Source organism: Macrobrachium rosenbergii, chromosome 20, assembly GCF_040412425.1.
Source record: "Macrobrachium rosenbergii isolate ZJJX-2024 chromosome 20, ASM4041242v1, whole genome shotgun sequence".
NCBI classification, from domain to species: Eukaryota; Metazoa; Arthropoda; class Malacostraca; order Decapoda; family Palaemonidae; genus Macrobrachium; species Macrobrachium rosenbergii.
The window spans coordinates 4,842,501-4,866,410 of record NC_089760.1 but is presented as its reverse complement, the minus strand read 5'-3'; the positions used below and the strand labels follow the sequence as shown (position 1 = coordinate 4,866,410).

Here is a 23,910-nt window from a genome sequence, read left to right as displayed (position 1 = left end):
ACAAAATCTGTAAAAGTAACAAGAGGTGAACCGATATGATTTAATTATCAATGTACACTTTTCAGGATTTAGCACAAGATCTCGTAGGTATTCATCCTGTTTTTGAGTTAGTGTTCATTTCCTAATTTAAGTACTTATAAGCATATATGATGTTAACTTTCGAATGCCTGCAAGAAAATTTGGGCATTTCAATGAAAAAACACGAACCTGATTAACCTGGACCTGAAGTCTAGTGATTTTTTAACACTGGTGGTAAATTAATGAAAACATACCCTTGCTTCACCGATATATCTCTAACACAAACACACACACACACACACAAATAGCAACTAGAAAATGTTTCGTAGAGATTTAGCTTGGCGACCAAAAACCTTTCTCATATAATAGTTCCTTCCTAATCCACTGAAAATTTACAGATCCATCCTCTCAGGCAATTCCGATGACAAGATTACCCCTAGCATTTCATATTTAATAATAAGGCTGCCGATCTTGGGTCCCCTGATTGTCTCGCAATTCATTTTCGTTTACAAAATGCTTAGATGCACACAAAACTGAGCCTCAGGAACTAAAACATCTCCCTCAGCACCAACCTATATCTAACCTCAGCCTATCTCGGGACTCCCGGCTTCTCTCTTTTATCAGGACACTCATTCCCTCGAGAGTTTCCGAAGTGAGATGTCAAGACGGCACACATTACAAGGCCTATCTTTACGCGAACGTTAATATTCCTCCTCATTCTCTGGACTCACCCAATTAGGAGTGACCAAATGCAAAACTTCATGCTTCACCTACTTACAGCGCACACAACTCGAGCACCCTTCAGCATGTAGAGTGAAAAGACTCGTGAATCTGCTCAATAATGACGTCTCAGGAACGCCAAAGCACACAGAATGACCTTTCAGGCCCTCTTCTCTGTTAACTTCTCGTTATCTTATTCTTTTCTTGTTTTCATGTCAGCCCCATGTAAGGGTTAGAGGAAAATTGGGTCTTTCAGACAGAATCGTCTTTGATGAAATATTCAGCGACACATTTTCTCTCCGCATTCCTCTCCTTTAATCAAATGTGTACGGTTGCTGGTGAGTATACTATGCATATATGTCAGAACAAAGTCGTGCGCAATGGAGTTCCCAGCCGGGAAACTTGCCGTCTTACATGATATTTGACAAAATATAAAATATTTTTGAGAAAAGACTGCAATTTCCCATACGGAAAGAGAGCCTTAAATTCATATCAGTTCCGTAATTACGATCATTACCTAGAGATGATTTTATGATTTTATGATATGTAACTATTTTTCGAAACATTTGTATTTATTTTTTTAAAGAATTATTAAAGAAAATTATTTTTATTAATCCTGACTGTAATACACATATGAACAAAATGTAAGTCTTAAAATGGTGAACGAATTATTGTTTAAAAATAGATAAATGAATAAAACTTTTTTTTTGCTTATAAGAGGGCATTTGCCTAACTATCTTGGGATGTTTCAAGTGATGGTAAACTTGACACCCATGATTTGTGTACGTTTAGTGGAAAGCTTCAGCAGATATCTAGGGTTCGGTCGACAATTGGACGATGTCAATGAACGAGTGCTGTGTAATCATCCATCAGTAATCATTATGCATAAAAGGTCACCGTTGATGATCAAGAGCTCTAAAGGAATGTTATAGTGTTGTATGTGTCTATGGTTATATTCTAGAAACAAGCCACTCCACATTAAACCAGGTAATTAAATCATGCTTCACATTATGTTCGTTATATTCTGGTTGAATCTTGGCATGAAAAACTGCAAATTGACCGGCTACAATTGTTTTCTCGAGCACAATAAAGCATTCAATACTTAAGAAAGGTAACATCAGATCCAAACACCAAAAAGAGGGGGTCAGGGTCTACTACTATCCCAATTCAGGAAGCAATACGGAACTGTAGTAACTGGAACGAGAAACATAGCTCTTTTTTAATGCTGTATAATACTCGGCAACATTACACACACACACGCTGTTTATTTGATCAGTATATATATATATATATATATATATATATATATATATATATATATATATATAAAATTCTTACATTTCTTTTTATTCTCTCAAATATGAATACACCATATTAAAATCCCCTTTACCTTGGTAACAACGTATACCTATGGGTAAAGTGAATGAAATATGATAAGTGCATCTGCCTTGGCCAGTATTCGATCCTGTCCAGTTTGGTTTTGTAAAAAAAAGATGACTGAATGGATGTCACTGTCATCCCTATATTCAACAAAGAGCAAACAGGTTCAGTCCTGGACGAGGTAGATGTACTTAATGGTCCTCTAGTTGTAAATAAACCCGGAAATTAGTATTATATATATATATATATATATATATATATATATATATATATATATATATTTGATACATACTCATTTACACACACACACACACACACACACAAACACAACATATATATATATATATATATATATATATATATATATAATGTATTTATATGTGGTGTATCAAAAAAAACTTTTGGATATGTATATAGAATTATACATCAATTTACTCTTGATAGCATTTAACTACAGTATGAAAATTTTCCTTTTTTTTTCTTCCAATCTTCAGTTGAAAATACGAATCAAACAGACTTTACCCTAGAGGGCTCAAATGGGAAGTCAGCTTGCAAATACAGACATGTTATAAGAAAAGTTGATAAATAAATAGAAAATATGAGGGAACAGAAAATAAAACCAATACTGAAATAATAATAATAATAATACATATGAATTCAGAAAACTTCAGCAGAAGTGTAAATGATGTTTGTTATTGCAGCACTTTGATACAACAAGCATGATAAACCCACTTTACGTTTATGCCAAAAGTCAACATTAAGAGTTGGCAAAATAAACTTTACTGATGACACAACTCTATCTAAGAGTTTGAGATGAGAGTTAGCACCTGAAGACCACGCTGAAGAACAATTCTTCAAACAAGGCAGAAGAAAAAGAGTTAAAACTCTAGGACATAACAGCTTCATCATGAAACGTTCGAAAACATTCTCGCAAGATACAATTTTTTTCAGAAACAGAGAAAGTGATATTATGTATAGGTTTCTCATCAAAAGTTGCATCTACAATCTTAAAAGTTATGGACATTTAAAACAGTACCATATAAATGTAAATCAAGATGAAAAGGCACAAGTGTTCAGAACCGACTATCATACTTCGAGTTTTAGATGGGTTAAGCTTCATGCCCCTAGCCTACTCCACCCATGAATACGTGCCAGATCTCTATTGAAGAATTCTGCTACCACAGCTCAGAGGCACAGAGGAGAAACCTTAACTAAAGGAGTAGCATCATAGGCAGTTTTGCAATCACTTTGTTCTCCAGACCTTGCCTCAAGTCACTAGTACACATAATAAATATAAACGTTCAAGAACACTACCTTGAGGTACACCTGACACAATATTGCTAAAGCTACTATTCTGGCTATTAGCTTGAAGGTAGGTGTTTTGTGATTCACAAGGTCAAAGGCTGCACTAAAACCTAAATCAACTATACATGCTTCCGCACCCTCATCTAGAGCACTGTGCAAGACGGCTGATATTAGCAAGAATACTTCACAAGCACCAAACCTACAAATACGCTGAAAGAGCAGCTCCACGCAACCCTTAGATAAAACAGGGGAAATTGAAATCGGCCTCAATTCTGAGGGGCATGGGGATGGACTTAGTCCCTTAGATAATGCAGCAATGCTGCTCTACCTCCAAGCAAAAAGAAAACTTGCAAGTTCAACTAACTTTCGGAAAATAATACAGTAGTAATTCTTGGGAGCAATGAAATCAGCAGTCTTTTTAAAAAATTATCATTTGGAAGATCCTGTTAAGATCTATGCCACCATAACTGTCAAGCCCCAGAAGCAAAGTTTTGACTTCTCTAGATCTGAAGGCCATTGGACACCAAATAAGCTCTAAAAAGCATGTCTAAGGCAACAACAAGGACTCACAAAGTGTTTGCTCACAAAAACTTGAGCAAAAAGTTCTGCCTTCTGTTTAAGGCAACTGTAATTCCGTCAGCTCCTAAAAGAACAGGTTAGACATGCTAGAATCAACTCCAAGGAGCGATGACTTAAGGGTAGACCGCCACTTGTGGTCATCACCACTGGAGAGCAAGATCTCATTCACGCCTTCATTATAAGCTCTCTCATACACAATCTGAGCTTGACTTCTAAGACCCATTAAACTAAGCCACAAAAAGTCCGATCGATTATTCCTTCATATATGATAAGCTTCTTGTTTTTCACGGTAGGCAAACTTACATATAGCATAAACCATGACTTATCCTTAAGTCGAAAAGCATTCAACAATATTCAGACTTCTATAAATATCGCTCCATCTGAGCTAAATAAGATCAAGGTGAATACCATTCCATCTGGCGTGGGATTTAAAGTATACGTTTCTTGAAAAGTGAACACCAGGAACAACTTGATCCACCTCCTTCTTAACTAGATGAGCCCACCGGCAAACCTACTCCACAAGATACAATCCCTGTAACATCTGTGAACACAAGGTCAAGACTGTTACCAGATTGGTGTGTTTGTTGCTACATGATTATGCTTTCAAATGCTTGTTTCAGAACCATAAAGTTTCTTCTTGACAAAATCTGTGAATCAACCTTTTCTTGAAGGTCACTGGAGTCTTTTAGCTGGATCTACATTCAAATATAAAGTCAATATTTTCTATACCAGAATGATAGATGTAGAAAACTTCGTGTCGTAGATCTGCTTTACAAACACATTGCAGAGTCAGTTTTGATTTAGTTTTCAATGAGAAACAATCGATTTGTAAAACAATCATTTTCCAATCATCAAAAAAAGACGTTTTTCTCTGAACGTCAACATGAATCTGAAGACTTTTCATTTGAACAGTACAAATAGATATTATTCTAGGTTCTTTGGAATACAGTTACAAAGTGGAACTATAAAATCCTCGTCATGTCAAAAAAACACTTCTATCTCTCATTCATGATAATGGTATCATTTTTCCAGGAGTGGGGTTCCAGGTTGTCTGCATCGCCTTCTACGTCGATTTCTTCTACAACGTCATCTTGGCCTGGAGTCTACGATTCTTTTTCGCATCTTTCACCTCAGAATTACCCTGGTTCACTTGTAACAACCCCTGGAACACACCTAACTGCAGAGAGGTTAGTGTTCACTTCAGACGATATCTACTCAAAAGTCACTCTGAAATGGTTATTCTTTGTGCTTTTATCTTCATTTGCCGTTAATTCATATTTCCGTTATGAAATGAAGTTTAACACTGTAAAATCAATGTGAATATGAAAATTTCATTCAACTAGGCATTTTAATACCACGATTCTTACCATGCGTGAATTCATATGTAAATATCTAAAGTCTGACATAAGCAAAATTTAAAAATAAGCTCTTCATTTACTTTAGCTAAGCCCCTAAAAACATAACACAGGGACCGGTTAAAAACTATAAGGGTAACATACTACTTACACATTTAATTCAGGTTATAAACCTTCGCTTCAAAATATTAGGCATCCGGATCACTTCAAATGAAATTTATTTCCTTTAAAAAACGAATAATACTCGTACTTTTTATTGAAATTGGACTACTTATTGTATGGAAAAAAGAGGAGAATTACCCTTGTTCATAACTATTTCAATTTCCAAATTGTTCAACAAAAACAAAAACAAAATCATGTGGTTTAATGTTCGAGGCCAGATGCTTTATTTACATCGACTATCGCGCAACAGTGTACCCTAAATGGAATAAGTTTCAAAAATACGTATCAATTCTACATTCATTTCCCGTCTGCTTATTACAGTAAAAAACAAAATCGCATACATCATAGCCAACTCACACGTTCGCTCAAAAGCCTTACTAGCAGCACTTCGACCCAACTACGAATATTGATAAAAATCCCTTTTAAACAACACGGCATCAACCTAAACTTTCTAAAGTTCCCTTTCCTTATTCCGCTCAAGATTTCAATCATGCACCCCTTTCCCCGTATGCCTTCCCGCCCCTTAGGGGGTTAGTGCTGTCAGTATACCTAAAGAGGTGCACGGCATTGCTAAAGGGAGTCCGAAGCCTCCTTTCGAACCCTCGCTGCACCCACTTACAGTGGCAAAAAATTAGAAAGACTAAACTACTAAACCTAAAGATCCAGTAATTTGAATAAGAAAAAAAAAAAAACAGATAAAGGACGTAGGGAATAAAAGACCCCCCTGAAAGGAATCTCAGTAATATTTTATTTCTAAAGATCAAAGGACCGTTGTGCACACCAGGATTCATCAGAATCTTGTTTCGACAACGTCGCAACTGTGGCACTTTCTGAGAATCGAAACCGTGACCAGCCAGCGAGGGCTTTCTGGACGGGGCGTGGGAGTGTCACCCAGTGTTACAGTATATGCAAACATAACCGACTCTCTCCCAAGCTGATGATTCCAATCTATATTCCAAAAACTTCAGGGTTCTTGAACTTAGGCCAACTCAACTTTGCAGAAGAAAAAAAAATCGTTCGTGGTGCCGAAGTTGTCTGTTTCCCTAAACACAGAAGATCGGGAATATTCGTCTCATATCCGTTGCCTTCACAAAGCCCCCTAAGATTGCCTCTTGTCTAGGTCAAAACCTTATTTGGACATAATTAAGATCTCTCTCTCTCTCTCTCTCTCTCTCTCTCTCTCTCTCTCTCTCTCTCTCTCTCTCTCTATCTCTCATATATATATATATATATATATATATATATATATATATATATATATATATATATATATATATATATATTGCTAACAAGCACCTCATTCAAAATGGATGGCATCTAATTTGAATGAGGCCTATTAATAATTCTACTATTGCACAGAACAACTGTGTATGTGATAAAGTTAATATATATATATATATATATATATATATATATATATATATATATATATATATCTTATATATTTGGAAGAAATATACAACCTGCAATTGTGTTACCCTAAAATCTGTAATTGCGTTCTAAAGTCCTAATTAAATGGAGAGATTTTTGCAACCTATACGTAAAATAACGTTCTAAAAGGATCATTTTTATTCAAATCTTAAGTGGGATATCATGCAGTTTGCGTCTGACCCAAAGGCTTTCTTTTGTAACGTAATTCGCGTAAATCTCTATTTGTATGGGAAGAAAATAACATAGAGCAAACACCTATTTTCCTTTGTCAGACTATGGTAAATGGAACAATATACGCAAGGGGGATCGATGGCACCACGATGAGATTTCTGTTGATATAGGGTTCTTCTGCGAGATTGTTGAAATGTACTGACAAGTTTGTCCACCTTCGACTAAGTTAACGAATGACTGTACTGTTAATTATCTTATTTAATAGAAGTTGAAACCATTTTAACATAACCTTCTACAATCTAACGGAAATTTCATATCCACAAATCCTTTCGGTATTTGGCAGATCGGAAGCAAAGGACCCATCCAAACCTACGCCAATGAATCCTACAGTAACCATTCACTTATGACGGCCATCCACGACGATCTGGAACCCAACGAGACAACGACGCCGGCACAAGAATACTGGAAGTAAGCACCAGTGATGTTTTCCATATCCAATTACTGTTTCTCTCTCTCTCTCTCTCTCTCTCTCTGTTTTTCTCATTTTCATTTATGTTACCTCTGACATTCTTCTCGTATTTTTATCATTTATTTCTTTTCAGATAGTCTTTCTTTTTACCGTTTATTTTCCCTTTTTCTGTCTTTATCGTTCAATACTTGCAGCCAAATCTAATCTTTCATCTAAATTACAGTACATTGCTATGAAAAAAAAAAAATTTTACTGCTAAAAATACCACGGGTAATCAATAATTTAAAGTACCAATAAGAGATAGGATTTACTTAATTTTGGCATGAATATTCGTAATGGAACCATTATTCTTTAACCCTTTAATAATACATTTTACTATGTAAAATTTTCTGTAACCATCAGTTTTGCATTTTCCAAGTCTTCTATACTCTAGTGAAGTGGCTGTGCTTGTTTTACTTCAGAGGGGATAGATGCACAGTTTTCGCTTAATCTGCAAGGCTTTAACACAAAAACCTAATGTTAACTTACTATCTCACTGTCATATACGATGCAACTAAGATATATATTACACGACACCAAGTTTTATGGGGTCTCCGCGAAAAAAAAAAAAAAAACGTACAAAAACTCTAGCTTTCAAAACAAATTCTATAGCCTAATATATGCTTATATTTTAACTTGCTCTAACATGCGGCAAAGCAAAATAACATTGTCAACCGTCTGTGGTGAAAAAAGCTAATAACACTAATAGCCACAGAAGCCGTATCTCAGGCTCAGTTCTGCTGCCTAAGCAAAGATGCTTATCCAATCGTGCTCTGGAGGACATTTTCTCCCTGGATTGTTTACATTCCATGCTACTTTCCAGTCTTGCTGTTAGTAGTTTGAATGGGAATGTGAAACTTCAAGGCCCTCGCTAATATTTGTTTTATATAACCATTTTTTCATAACAAAAGCCAGGTTCTTATCATTACATAATTATCTATCCAACGCTACAGAAATTCCCTAAATATGTATACTGTCTTACCAGACAGGAATAGACCAGTCCGTCGTTGTATCCCATACAAAGTTATTAATTTTGTAAAGTGTTTCAACGCCTTTATTAATTTTGTAAAGTGTTTCAGCGCCTTTTCTAACGAAAACAGACTTGCAGTTACATAGGATCTTTCAATATACCAGGGGAGGTGTTGGTAGGATTTTCCTCAAAAAACTAAGGTGGATAAGGGAGAGAGTGGATTAGGGAAAGGAAGTGTTGGCTTTGAATAGGAAGAATATGTAAGTCAGGTGTTGACGAAACAATTATGAGAATTCACTTACCCTTACAATCACTTCCACTAGCAATCTAGAAATTACACTAACCCCTTCATTCTCGCATCATTTGCTAACTGGCTCTTTGATTCTCCATATTCGTCAACTTTCAAAACACACGTCACCGACACAGGATTGCTTTCCCTTCATACAATATCTCATTGCTTTCTCTTCATACAACATCTCACTTCCCTGTTTATTCTAAGAGTCACCCTCATTAGCCTGTCTCTCTACACTGACCTCCCTCCAGTAAAACTTCTTCCTCCCAAAGTGCAAATTCTAATTGAGACCGTGTATTTCCCAAGACTCTTCTATTTCCTCTCTTTCGTTTTCAGAACGTCATCGACCTTCTTGTATACCTGTAAATAACCTTCTTTCCTGCAATAACTGCATCTCAAGCAATCTACTTAATTTTTTTTCACTAAACTTCCCATGGGATTATCCAGTTAATCCCTGGTTATGTACTTTCATCCTACGCATCTATACCCTGAAAACAGTTCCTGCACCTCGAAGTTTGCACTTAAGGACACTTTTCATCTATATATGTTTAAACATCTTCTCTGGCACTAACTTTATCTTCATTTTCACTTAGTCACATTATGAACGGATATTTATGCAGCCATTCCTTTCTCGTCATAACATTCCTACTTGTATGTATGTGTATGTATGTGTATATGTATATATATATATATATATATATATATATATATATATATATATATATATATATATATATATATACATATACAAATATATATATATATATATATATATATATATATATATATATATATATATATATATCTGGGTGTCTCGTGTGTGTGTTAATGATATGATATATATACTGGAATATCATTGTCAGTAATAAGTAATTAAAATTATAATTATAAACCATCTTTTCCCACGAACAAATTTTCACAATCACATTTCCACTGTTTCACGGGTGATCGAGTGATATTTATTAGCCTTTACCACTTTTCTTCGTCAGATTTCAGTTTCAGCTACTCTCAATTTAATCTCTGCAAAAGCTCTTGAAACCTAAGAAAATTATATGGATTGCATTGTCCGTGTGAAAAAGTTTCTGTAAAAATTAGTCAAATAAAAATGTTAGTTTGCCTTCAAAACCTAAGCTTTATTTAGATGACTACTGATGGAAAGTTTGTGAGCTAGATTCCTGAAAATCATTCTTACATACATATATATACATATTTATAAAATATATAGGCCCTATTCTTACCATATAGTCAATCTCTATACCATATATTCTAAAGATATTGTTCTTTACATTCTCAATCTAAGAGTATTCAGAGTTTCCGAGAATAATGAAGTTTGTTCTTGACAATAGACCTCTAAAGGCAGGCCCTATTCTCTCTCTATCCACCATATATTCTAAAGATCTCTTTACATTCTCTCTCTCTCTCTCTCTCTCTCTCTCTCTCTCTCTGGAACTGCACCGTAATAAATGACTTCTCATTTCACCGGAAGAGTTACACAGGAAGCTCCTTTACCAGAAGCTTCCGGCCTTTATAAATAATGGAGTGGCTAAAGATGACGTTCTGAGTTAGGAAGGGAGGCATGAATAGAAAAGTAGTAATATATATATATATATATATATATATATATATATATATATATATATATATATATATATATATATATAATCTATATTTAAATATATATATATATATATATATATATATATATATATATATATATATATATATATATATATATATATATATATATATACGTACATACAGATGAGTTGACTGGTAGCAGTACTCAAGCCCTAGCCACGGACCTTACTAACCTAACTGTTTTTAGCTGTCTCTGTATTAAAACAAGTTTTCTTTTTGAAGTGTGAACGTTGAATACAAATGAAAGCCTCTGAAATTAACTGTTTGCGTGATGTATGTGGCGCAAGAAGAAAATTTGAGAAGTGTGGATAAATTTGAGAATTGTGGATATAAGTAGGAGTCGTAAAAATGTTAGCGCAGGTCAAAGGATGAATAAGATTATATTTGGGTGGTTTGGTCATACACAAAGACTGGAGGTCAACAGTGAAAAAAGTTCAGTCTAGAGGTATTGGGAGGGGAGAGGAAAGGAAGACCTAACAAGTGCCTGACAGATAGTGTGAAAGAAGTATTGCACAGGAAAAGTCTTACCAAGCAGCCTTTGCCAAAAGTGCCTGCAAGAGAGAGATGAATGGCACAGTAAGGGCTTCTAATCAAACGTGAAGAGTCTTTTGTGTAGTGTATGATTCATGGCTTTATGAATTGAGGCTGTCAAGCCAAGCACTAGGGCATTTTTGCCCGTTCAAGGGTTAAGACAATGAAAAGCGTGGAGTTGGAGTGGTTGGACAGCGAGATCAAGAGATCCGCAAAATAAAGGCGATGAAGTACAATGATCTAAAGGTGGAACTGAGAAACCCCCACAGTTGTGTAAGAAGTAACAGTTAAAAGGCTGAACAAAAAGACTGAAGAAAGAAAGTGGTTATGAAAGCAAAGTAAAAGACTGAACGGCGGATGCAGCTAAGGGCCGAGAGGTACTATGCGAATACCCTTTAGTAGTACCTACATGGCATCACGCTGAGGTGCACTGGCAGCACTATTCCCCTACGGGAGTGTAGGTGAATGAAGCAGCTTAAATAAAATTTTCCCGGTCGTAACCAAGATTCATCCTCAAATGTGGCAGCGACGTCTTCTCTCTCTCTCTCTCTCTCTCTCTCTCTCTCTCTCTCTCTCTCTCTCTCTCTCTCTGGAGGGCCCCTTTAGAGGAAACGGCTTCATATTGAACGACTGAGCCAGTTGCCAGTCAAGTTTGGTATGCCTATGATGACCTAAGCTGTGAGGGAAGTTGCAGAAACACACCTTCCCTAAAACTTGTCAGTCAGCAGACTGATTTCCCTCTGAAGCCCTCTTGGGTTTACAGCCTGTTGACTGTGTCCGTACAGCTTTTCGGCTGAAGATTAAAAAAAAAAAAAAAAAAGTGAGAACCTGAAGGTTAACACCCTCTGAAGCCCCATCCTCTAAGAGGTAAAATACGTGAAGTCAAAGTAGGCTATGCGCGTTGTATACTTATATATATATATATATATATATATATATATATATATATATATATATATATATATATATATATATATATATATATATATATACTCGTATATATATACACATAAATTTACACACACATATATATATACACATATATATATATATACATACATAAATACAGTTATCTAACGAAGACTTCGCAACATCTGTGCAAATTCTATGATATTAGGTGTCACAGCACTGTAAGTCTGACCAATCAAAATTACGCGCGGTCGATAATATTCTTGAACACTTTACATGACCTAAGGAAACAAAAATATCAAAAGACTAAGCGTACACAATTTAAGCAAATAAAAATAACTATTTTGAGGAATAATAATTTCAGTCAGTATTTTCAATAAGACTTCAGCCACTGTAAACTTGGTGTTGATATAAAATGTCACAGATATGTATGGATCAAGTTCAGTTGGACTGGCATGAACTCACCTTGAAGATCTTTTCGTAATGAGTTTAAATTATCTCCATTAAATATCCTCAAATTCAGTTTTATTTGATATATTTGCCTGTGTGATCATGCGTTAGAAGAACGCATTTTTTTTTTTTTTGCGAGAAGACTAAAATCTCTTGTTAAAATTTTAGCGTCACTTTTGCAAGTAAGTTATTTTAAAGGAAACTTGGCGTCCTCAGTGTCCGTAATGTAAGGGGAAGCGAGTCTAAATTTTTTTTTGAAATCTGGAATCTCCTTCAAAACTTTCGAGTTAATGTAGCATTTTAGAACAATACTACAATGAAACAACCACTTCTAAAGATCCCTCCCGATGATAATGAAGGATGTGGATATCAAATCCCATTAAGTGACAATTTTTACACTGGTCAAACTGGAAAATCATTTGAAAAGAGAGTTGAACAGCATAAACATTTATAGGAAATGCAAAGTGCAATTCTCGGTCAGTAAAACAATGATGCCACCAGGATAGTGTATTTAAATAATATAACTGAATCCAGCATTATAAAGAAAGCTTTTGTAAGAACATGAATATCAGCCAAGTAATATATAAACTTGATTGCGTTATTTCAAAAGAAACGTAAAATGAATAAGCTTTAAGGACGGTGTGCATGGGTGTAAGTCTACCTCCATGGGGAAACAATTTGTTTTCGCTAAGTGAGCATGCATGGCCCCATTTTTTCTATCAGGTATTAAAATTTTCCCGTCCGTCCGTACGCTCCTCTGCACTCTCACCCTAGGGTAAATAATGTGCATTTTTACCACTGACTTACAAAAAAAAAATAAAGATGAAACCGGTCCGGATTTAAACAAGACGTGTTCTTCTGATTTTAAGTCTCTCTCTCTCTCTCTCTCTCTCTCTCTCTCTCTCTCTCTCTCTCTCTCTATATATATATATATATATATATATATATATATATATATATATATATATTATATATTAGAAAATATATTGTCTCATATACATATTATTAGACGTAATGCAAATGTCATGTGCGTCTGTATTAGAAAGAGAGCCCCCGTATCCTGACAACTGGTAAAATCACAGGACGCCACGAGAGCTGAAATGTGCTTGCTCTCTCTCTCTCTCTCTCTCTCTCTCTCTCTCTCTCTCTCTCTCTCTCTCTCTCTCTCTCTCTCTCTCATGCACATAGATCCGTGTGCGTATAATTCACGAAGTCTGAGAGTCATATCATTTAAGGAAGGTGCTAAAATACTTCATTTTAAATAAAAAGGAAACGATTAAAGATCACAGAAAACCAAAAAAAAAAAAAAAGGTCCATCCCCATATAAAATTCTATAGAATATCTGATTATAAAATTGCGACAATTTAATATTCATATCACAGTAAAACCCGTATAAATCTAATCAATTAGTTGAAAATCATCTAAATAGAAATCAAACAATCAATGGCAAGATAATGCCCCATGTTCAATAGGAATGGAATATAAAAGAGACCTATTTCCGGAAGGAAACAGTCAGGGCCAAACATACACGTACATGACGTCAATGCTTTGGGATTCAGAAATTAAGAATAGGAAAATATCTGCATTTAACACTGATAGTCGCAAAGGATCATTAATTTTCTTTCAATCTCCTAGATACGAACTTCATGGGGTCATTCCACATTCCACGGAAAACAGTAGCCATCTAATAAAAGGCTTCATATCACCAGCTACGCCAAAACAAGTAGAGAGAGGCCAATTATGTGTTTAGAAGATTCAATCTTAACGCGTCAAGGTTTAATCAATCTTGAAAAAAAAAAGTCGGCGTTAGGGCGGCTGAAAATTTCCATAGTAATTACGTATACTTATCACTTGAAAAATATCACAGCAATAAATTAATAGATAACGGTCCTCACCTTCTGAAAGATAAAGATGACTGAAGTGAAATGACGGCAAAAGAGGGCAAACGTTGTTGGAAAAAGAAGTAGTGGGGAGAAGCAAAAAACAGAAATAAATAAATAATTAAAAGATAAGACGAGAAATTAAGAAGTCTAAAGATGAAAAGGAAATTAGAGGAATGGAGGAGCAGAGATTGATGGTTAGGAAACAGTGGGGGGAGGAGAAGGAGGAGGAGGAGGAGGAGGAGCAGGAGTAGGAGGCGGTCCCCGGTACCATCGTAACCCTCTCCCCTGACAAGTATCACCCCCCTATTAATAAGATCCCCGGCCTAGGAGGGTTAAAAAGATGGGGAAGGGGCCGAGGAGGAAGATGAGGAGTATGAGGAGGAAAATAAAAGGAGAGAGAGAGAGAGAGAGAGAGAGAGAGAGAGAGAGAGAGAGAGAGAGAGAGCATGTAGCGAGATCACGGTGTAGTGATCCATTAGGGTTGAAGGCGAGGTTATAAAGATCTTTCCTTTATGCCACATCGGTCTATTCAAAATGAAAATGTTCCCCCCTCAACCAACATGTTCCTGCACTTACTGCATAATAGCAAAAATACTATTGTGGCGAAGGTTCGGGGAGGGGGCTGAGGAGAGCGTCCTGGAAAAGCACGAACGACCAGAGGTGGCAAGTTGTGGTTACAATGGTCGTTAAGTGTCGAAAGGTAGTCGTAGTAGTAGTAGTAGTAGTAAATAGATTTCGGCACCGAGTTAGAAGCTAAGCTTGAAATCTGGATCCAGACGTGTTCAATTTGGGTAATGCATTCGTTATCAGAATGACAAGAAATGGAACCAAGTGAATCAGCAATGCTCGTGCATATAATCATTTCAGTATTGCCAAGTGGTGAGATCTTTTAGTCAAAGAGAAATACGCATCACACAGTAAATAACGCACATTCCTTCAGATCTCGACGTTTCAATTTTAAGTGTGCAGTGGCTTACTGAAAGAAGAAATTCACGGTAACAAGAGCAATAAGAAATGTAAAAGAAAACAAACAAGTGCACACCAGTGCGTATGCACATGTACACCCATGAGGGGATCAAAGGAGAAGAATCTCTTGCGTCGAAATGGCGATATTGGGCGATGAGTAATTGCGATCAGGGCCACTTAAGAGATGAAAGGGAGGGATGGAGGAAAGAGAGAGAGAGAGAGAGAGAGAGAGAGAGAGAGAGAGAGAGAGAGAGAGAGAGAGAGGGCAGAACTGATAAAATAAATACCTTCAGTATGTCTGACGAACGAATTTCTTGATCTGAATGGAATTGCCAGAAAGAAATGTTTCGAAAAAGGAAGGAGAAGCCGCACGAGACTTCACCAAACAAGGAGAGAAACTCTGCGGTAATATCACGTTGAATTTCATTTACACACCACGACCCCTAAGTCCACTAGCCGCGCCCACAACAGAAATCAAAGCGAGACAAGAATATACAGTAACATACATATTTCAAGGAGAGAGGAAGATCAACAAGCATACGGCTTTACGGAACACGTTTTCAAAACTCGTGTACATGTGACCATACATACGTATACATAACCACACGTAGTTAGATGAATGTACATACATGGATAGAAATAGATATCAAGGAAAGAATCGAAGATATAGATGGAAGATTGTAGGCACCGAGAAGTTGATATTATTGGAAATTGTTCACTTATTGCCCGTTGGTGACATAATCTCCATGCCAGGCCGTGAGGCACCTTGTCAAAGGTTGGAGAACGTAAGCAAGAACAAGTATGAAGAAAAATTTGATATCAAATGCTAGCCAGAATAATGTTATGAATTTAAATACGATAATTAAATGTGTTATGGTTTTGAAGAGAAAATATAAGTTACTTCACTGATGTCTTCAAGAGGAAACAATACTGAAAAAGCTGGCATGGCGAGAGAGAGAGAGAGAGAGAGAGAGAGAGAGAGAGAGAGAGAGAGAGAGAGAGAGAGAGAGAGAGAGCAAGCGAGTAAGGGAGGTGATAAAAACTTTGTGAAAATGGAGAAGTAAATGTATGTATCATAATTCCAGAGGGAAAACCTCAGGTGTATGATGGGACTTTTGAGTCAAACGTTCAAAATTAAAAGTAAGCCTTGTTGACCTCAAAGTCTGAGATCGTGCAGGATGAGATGTGGTTAGTATTAGAGGAATGGCGGACTAGTATGTGTTCCAGCAGTCTGGCCGTTCAGAACGGCACGAAGGGTATCCACAGAACTTTTAATAAGTAAATTGCTGAGTGGCTGCAGTGGTGGTGTTGCATGCAACGAGTTAAAGACCCAAATACTAAAGAAAGTTTGCTGATCTGATGTGCACTGAATCTGGGGTCAATTGAACGTTAAGAGTTCGTGGATACTCTATGCCACACACACACACACACACACACACACACACACACACACACACACACACACATATATATATATATATATATATATATATATATATATATACACAACATGGCAGCCTTTGATGCAGATATGTAAATTTGCATGATGGTTGACAAATTTCAATACAGCAGTCAATACTTTGTTACGTTAAATTATGTGGAAGATAAATCCATTGCATGGCCTCAAAATGGGTACGATTTGAAAATTAAACCTACAGTGAAACTAAATGGTCATATACATTTTACCAACTGACTATGTAACGTTTTATTATCATGCTTCTAATTTCTTTTTTAAAGCTTCGTTATTTCAGAATCTCTTATTTTATCTATTTTGCCATTTGTGTGTGTGTTGTTACCTTATGAATATTATACGATTGTGTCTATTTGTTATATTATATATATATATATATATATATATATATATATATATATATATATATATATATATATATATATATATATATATTGTGTGTGTATTTTATGACTGGTCTATAAAACCTAAAGTTACATCGCATAATGGGTTAGTGAATAAATATAAACGCTACTTTCAGTTCAACTTGTCAGTTTACTTCTTTTCATTTGACAATATCATGATCTAACAGTGTCTCATTTATGAAAGAGAGACTAATAAACATTTCCTACTTAGGCATTCCTTTTTTTTTCTAAAGGCTTTCACCTTTCAAATGCCTGACATAGGTTTTCAGTGTCCCTGTTTGCACTTTCAACTTTGCTGAACCATGCTTTACTTGTCCTAATTTATCATAATTAGCTTTATCAGGGTATAAGCAGTCTGGGAAGACCAGTGAACCGTCAAATGAGAATTACAACTGCTTATGAGCCAAAGGACTGACTGCATGCGTTTGATCCTGCCTTTGCTGTGTTTTATTATGTTTTTGCGCCTTCGCGTCTCCAGGATTTCACGAATCTGGATGGACGTCAATTTTGCTTGTGCAGGGTTTCTTTGGTATACTTCCTAACGCTGATTTCCTTGACCTACGTTGCAGTGCCTATGCTGTTGCTTTTTATTGTGCCCATACATATACGAAAATATAATGTGTACATACATACATACATACATACATACATACACAAAACATAAGTAATTCATATATATATATATATATATATATATATATATATATATATATATATAAATACTTATACATACACATGTAGGTTAATAGATAGATAGATAGATAGATAGCTGGATGGATGGATGGATCGACCCACTGCAGCCAAGTGTTCCAGCCCTCAGCTCACGTTTGCTAAGCCGGGGACCATTCCCAGCCTACGGCCCCCTAGTCCATCTAGCTGTAAATGGGTACCAGCGTCAGACAGTGTCAAGAAAAGGGCAAGGGGCTAGCAACCCCACCCCTGAAAACTTGCTTAGCAACCTGAACGCTGTACCCACAATACGGCAACCCCTCCAACGGTAAAACAGGAGTACGACTGTCTGTAAACGGAACTCAGACGGATAAAGGATCTCAAATGTGTCAAAAATTTTAATAGTCTTAATTATTCAAAAAAAAAAATCATCCCTTTACCGGCCACGCCATTTTGTTTTCCGTGTAGTTTGTGTGCGTTTTTTTACTAGCCATAATCATGTATTTAAAGAAAAAAACATTATTTTTTAGATTACATGGGATTACATGCTCTACTAGATATCAAAAGCCTAAAGGTTTTTCTTATATTTGATACCTCATTTCCTTACAAATCCTCATTAACACTGGGAGTGTTGGAAATGTTTCCTTTACTTGCTCTGTGTCGAAACATTACTATAAAGCCATCACTATGCAGCAACAAGCTAAACAGCCCTTAACTAGATCCCAATTTCCCAGAAACAGACCCCCATACGAATTAACCATTTAGCACCATATTTTTCAAGCCATGACATAGGATCCATCACATAATGACCAAAGAATATCTTGTTTTCCGTCTTTTTCCACTCAGACGAGAGGTCCTTCAGTTACAAGGGAGTTCCGGCATCTCCGACCTCGGCCACATCAAGTTGGACTTGGCCCTGTGTCTCCTGGCGGTCTACATCATCTGTTACTTCTCCCTCTGGAAAGGCATTTCTACTTCCGGCAAGGTCAGTCTCGCATCTGTTGTTTCTCTCTTTCACTTAACAGTCTCTTATGTATGATTTCTCCCTTTGGCACAGTAATGTACGTTTATTAAGAGGTAAGTCACGCATGATGTTTCTAACTTTGTAAAGCGTCTATACTGCCAGAAAGGTTAGTTTCCCAACCATTACCTCTCCTTTGGCAAAACCTCTCCGCTTCAGGTAAGGTTAGTTCTTCGTTGGTTGGGTGGGTAGAGCTGTCGCCTAGCACGCTGTTGGCCCAGCGTTCGACTCTCCTACGGGCTAATGAAGAATTAGAGGAATTTATTTCTGGTGATAGAAATTCATTTCTCGTCATAATGTGGGTCGGATGTCCACAATAAGCTGTAGGTCCCGTTACTAGGTAACCAGTTGGTTCTTAGCCGCGTAAAATAAATCTAATCCTTCGGGCCAGCCCTAGGAGAGCTGTTAATCATCTCAGTGGTCTGGTTAAACTAAGATATACTTTTTCAGGTAAGGTTATGGCCAGTATTACTTCCGAAGTTACAGAGGCGTCAGCAATCCTCAGAAAGCTCATAATCTCACTGATCATCCCCTATCTCCTTGCAAATGCCAGAAGGTTTCTTATAACTGCTACATCCCCCATTGTATAAGGATCACATTTTGTCGAAAGGTCGCTTCTTCATGGACAGCATCTTTCCACGTCAAGGTGTGACCAATTCATTCGGAAGTCAGTCTCTTATGAACGACTCGGAACGGCCGTCTTTTTCAAGGGAAACCCATTACTTTCAAATTCAGCTTCCAAAAACTGAAAGGCTATGAAATCAGTAATCACTGTTCAGATGCTTGTGTCATACTAGTCATGGCAAACGTGATAATTTATGTGCAGAAATCTTCCTCTATGATGATACGAACTCCTCTCTCCTTTTCACATCGCCACGTAACAGGGGTGTTGGTGATTAGCGCGTAATTCCTAAACCGAACGCATACAAAAGACCACGCCATCAAAAGGATCAAACTGACTTTTCAGTGCACATATAACTGAAAAGTTAAGGTGAGATCCTAAAATTTTTTAATTTTTATTCCTTCCAGGTGCATTTCGCTTTATCATAAACTGTATTTTATATATTATCACTTATAACTTCACCCAGGTGGAATTTATTGTTACGCCCAATTAATGTTTATCACTTTATCTTTATCACACCTTCTTATCCAATATTTATGAAATTTGGCATAAAGGTCCCACATTGGGCTTTGTTTATTTGACCTGAATAACGATATCACCATCCAACTGTCAAGATCACAAGGTCACTAGTGAAAGCCATCGAAAACTGGTTTGGAGCAGCTCTGTGGTTTTGATCGTTGCAGAGAAATCTGCTATTTCATTTGCCTCTCAGTTTCCAAATATATGCCATTTTAAGACTCTAGAAGAGTCTAGAGTCTCCCATCTAATGGCAGATTTAGTAACAAGTGCAAATTACGATTTCCGGTGTTTTCAGATAAACGGTAAAACCATGAATTCACTCTGCCTGAGCTAATGAGGATAATGGAGTCTGATCTGAAAAAGTTCTTTAAAAAAGTCATGAAATAAAAAAAAGGGGGGACATGTGCTTCAGATGAATAATGCGACTTTTGTATGGAATCGATTATCGGGTCAATTAATTTCTTCTCCTGACGGATGAAATCTGAAGATCGAAGAATATTAATCTGGAATTATTAACCTCGAAAATACCGTATTTTACAATATTCCTAATGAACATTGTCAAGTACAGTCGCATTTTGAGAGTAAACCTTGGAATACTGGTAACAATACACTTTAAATCCTTAACTGTACGAATACTAATTTTTTCATCATGAGAGGGAATGAAACTAAAACAGAATCTTTACACGGACAGATTAATCATATCTGGTTCCTTCATTTTCTAATATATGGTTCCTTCTTTATTTTCTAACTACCCTCAACACTTATATTGAAAATACTTAACCTACACCTAATCTGGGAATCCCAATCGAGACCATCAGGACATACTCTAGTCTAGAATGATGAGGGTTTTAAAATTTCATGAACAAGTAGACAGATGTGTCTGTTACAATTACCATAACACTTCTCCGATAAAAAACACTTAACACAGGCAAAATAATATGATAAAATCCTTCTCTCTCTCTCTCTCTCTCTCTCTCTCTCTCTCTCTCTCTCTCTCTCTCTCTCTCTCTCTCTCTCATTTTCTAAAACCCACCAACATTTCGACCCTTGGGGCGTGGTTTCTGGTATTGACACCTAGACCTAGGATGCCGCCAAAGGCGTCCTTCCAGTGCGCGCCAAAAGCACACTTCCAGCTAAATCGTCTGAAGATGACGTAACACAAGGTCGCCGCAGGTGGTAGTGACGCTGATTACGTTGTTGTTTTGTGTTTTTGTGAATGTTTCTTTCCAAATTAAGTCCTTTTTCATTCCCTTTACTTTTTTTCCTCTGTGTCTGGGCTATATAAGGACATTGGGCTGCTAATTCTAAAGGCCCCTGAATAAAATGAAGCTGGATTGTAACAAAAGGTGTTGATCTTTTATTACCTGTATTTCAGTATAAATGGCGCTTTATATTGGCTGATGATGTTAAGACTGCTAAATGTAGCTGGCATTCAGTTCAGAAATCTCTCTCTCTCTCTCTCTCTCTCTCTCTCTCTCTCAAGATGAATTGTACCTTGTCACCTCGGTTAATAAATATATTGACCTTCAAACGATGCGCACACAAAAAAAAAAAAAAGGGCTCTCGAATTGATGACTAGGCCAGAGAAAAATATCTCTCAATCAGAATGCAAATTGAAAAGTGGCAGCCAAAAATTAGATGATCATTTTGATCAGGAAGTCAGAAAAACCCACTTAAAAGTGGAGTTTATGATTTCCAGAAAGGCTAACTATGAATCTAAATGCACATGCGGCTGAAGTTTATTAGTCAATAACTAAATTGGCTGTGAAAAAATGTATATTATTTTGAAAAATTGGTCACCACTGCGACGATGCGTGCGCCGGATATATGACAAAAAATTTAAAAATAAAATAGATACAATGGACATTACATGGACACCCATGTAGCCATACCGTCAAAAATGAGGGTATCTGAAGGGTGAGATTCACGAAGGCAAGTCTGAGCTCTGGGGATCTTTATACCGTCTTTGTATTTATGTCTTGTTGTGAGAGAGGATGGCCCCTGACTGGGCGACAGCAAATGTAAGCAAGAAGTTCATTATCCATGGACTATCGTTGTCACGCACACTGCATTTAGAATACATAGTGATTGTCTTTATAAAAACCATATCTCCTGTAATACATTTTCTCAAGCGATGAGGACCGGGGCAAAAAAAGGAATATTTAAACAATGGATTTTGTTAAACAGACTTGATGGATAAAACACTGGCATCACCTTAGTTATTCTTTCATAATTTCACCAAATACTGTCGCCATCTGTACTCATATCCTTATATAGTTTTTTATTTATCTATTTTTTTTTTTTTTTGTAAAAGTGTTGACACAGATGTTACTAATTCACTGTCACAAGTTACACTAGAAATTTTCATAAAAGATTACTTATCCACTACAATCACCACGATATGGTGTCAAGAAAAGTAGTTATATGTTAGATGAAATTTCAAAACACTGACAGTACCCCAAGAGCGTCTGGTACGACTACTTCGTTTTAAATATGTAACATTCGACAGAAAGAGAAGAATATCTCTCTCTCTCTCTCCCTGTATAAATGACTTATTGTAACTTCAGTTACAATAAGTAGGCGTGATGGCCTTACGCGATGTTTCTAACATTGTTTTTGAAAGAAAGCTAAGTGAAACTGACAGCAAAATTATGGTTTCCCCAAGATAATGTTAACAAGAATTCCAAAGCCGCCACGCAGGCGTCTGAATTCACAATAAAATATACGTTATGGAAATTATGAACTCGGGAATCAGTAATTATGGTCAATCCTTCGCCTCGCTTACCTTTCGCATATGAAAGTCACTGGTGCATGTGAAGCTCACACGTATGTGCTATACAACTGTTACGTCGTCTTAATGATTTTATAATAATGGGTGAGCTTAGATTTGAAGTTTTCCCATTAAGTTATCCTCTTATCATATTGTGTACAGAATACAACGTATCAGTTAATATCAAAATAAAATGATACTCATAAGAGACGTACTGATACCCCAAGCTTAACTACTCTAGGAATTTCGAATGAAATTTATCCCTACCTATTTTATTCGGCACAATCACTGAGATTAAAAAAAAAAGATAATTTTTTCCTTCAGTATTTTCATTTTTCTGTTCCCTCTGTTTAACCTCTTTATGCTTTCATTCATTATTTATCTGTTCCATTCTTCGTTGAAATCTTGTTCTTTTACGGAATTAAAGTAAAGCACGCTTTAATGATCCTCACAATGTTATTAGCAGCGATATTCTTTACAAAAACTGATCGTCCAACTGCTCTGGTGCTAAACATATTATGAGCGAGATGTTCATTTACAGTTCAAAATTCACAGGAAAAATACACATTAGATAAAAATTAGAACAAATATTTATTAGAGTTGCTATTTTGTCTTTTATATGATAAAAACAATGAATGAAATCAAGAAGAGTTAGGGGCTTGAGCAAGTAACTTTCATAGCTTAATTGGCTCATCTAACTAAAAATACGATCTGGAAATTAAAGCGATTGGACAAGTAACTGAGGAAATTTCAAATCGACGTCTTCTAGGAAGACCTTACCTCCTAATCCTGGATTCCGAAAAAGACAATGTGTTGACACAGAAAGGAAGCGGCAATGGAGATTTACCTCCAAATGAAATCCTTCAAGGCGCCTCGCAAGTGACATGACATTTTGCATGAAGGACAAGCCTTACTGAACCCCTAAGCAGTCCTCTTCCAGCCGCACACGGAACGTTTACTATGGAAAGACAAGGGAATCGAGCGGAAATGCATATCCCCACTAAAGTTAATGCGCCTGATACGGATGAAGAGGTCGGTTGCCAAATGATACGAGCAATTATTTCCCAAGAACCATTCCAGACCACTTAGGGTAATTACCTCGACGACCGAAACAAACGAGAGATATCGAATCCCCCGCCTTCCGGGTAGCTCTTCTTCTGGCTCCG

The 23,910-nt window shown here is 36.6% G+C and overlaps 2 protein-coding genes across 3 annotated transcripts in view; one reads left to right on the top strand and one right to left on the bottom strand.

The window, feature by feature from the left end:
• The window catches only part of DAT (Sodium-dependent dopamine transporter), a 173,933-nt gene that overhangs the window by 102,500 nt on the left and 47,523 nt on the right, over positions 1-23,910 (top strand). Inside the window, exons 4-6 of the mRNA XM_067121831.1 lie at positions 5,035-5,189; positions 7,465-7,589; positions 18,659-18,797. Of these exons, the coding sequence (XP_066977932.1) occupies positions 5,035-5,189; positions 7,465-7,589; positions 18,659-18,797 (419 nt within the window). The remainder of the gene's footprint in view (positions 1-5,034; positions 5,190-7,464; positions 7,590-18,658; positions 18,798-23,910) is intronic.
• LOC136849005 (uncharacterized) overlaps positions 1-23,910 on the bottom strand; it is a 189,808-nt gene that overhangs the window by 136,206 nt on the left and 29,692 nt on the right. The gene's annotated exons all lie outside the window — the stretch shown is intronic.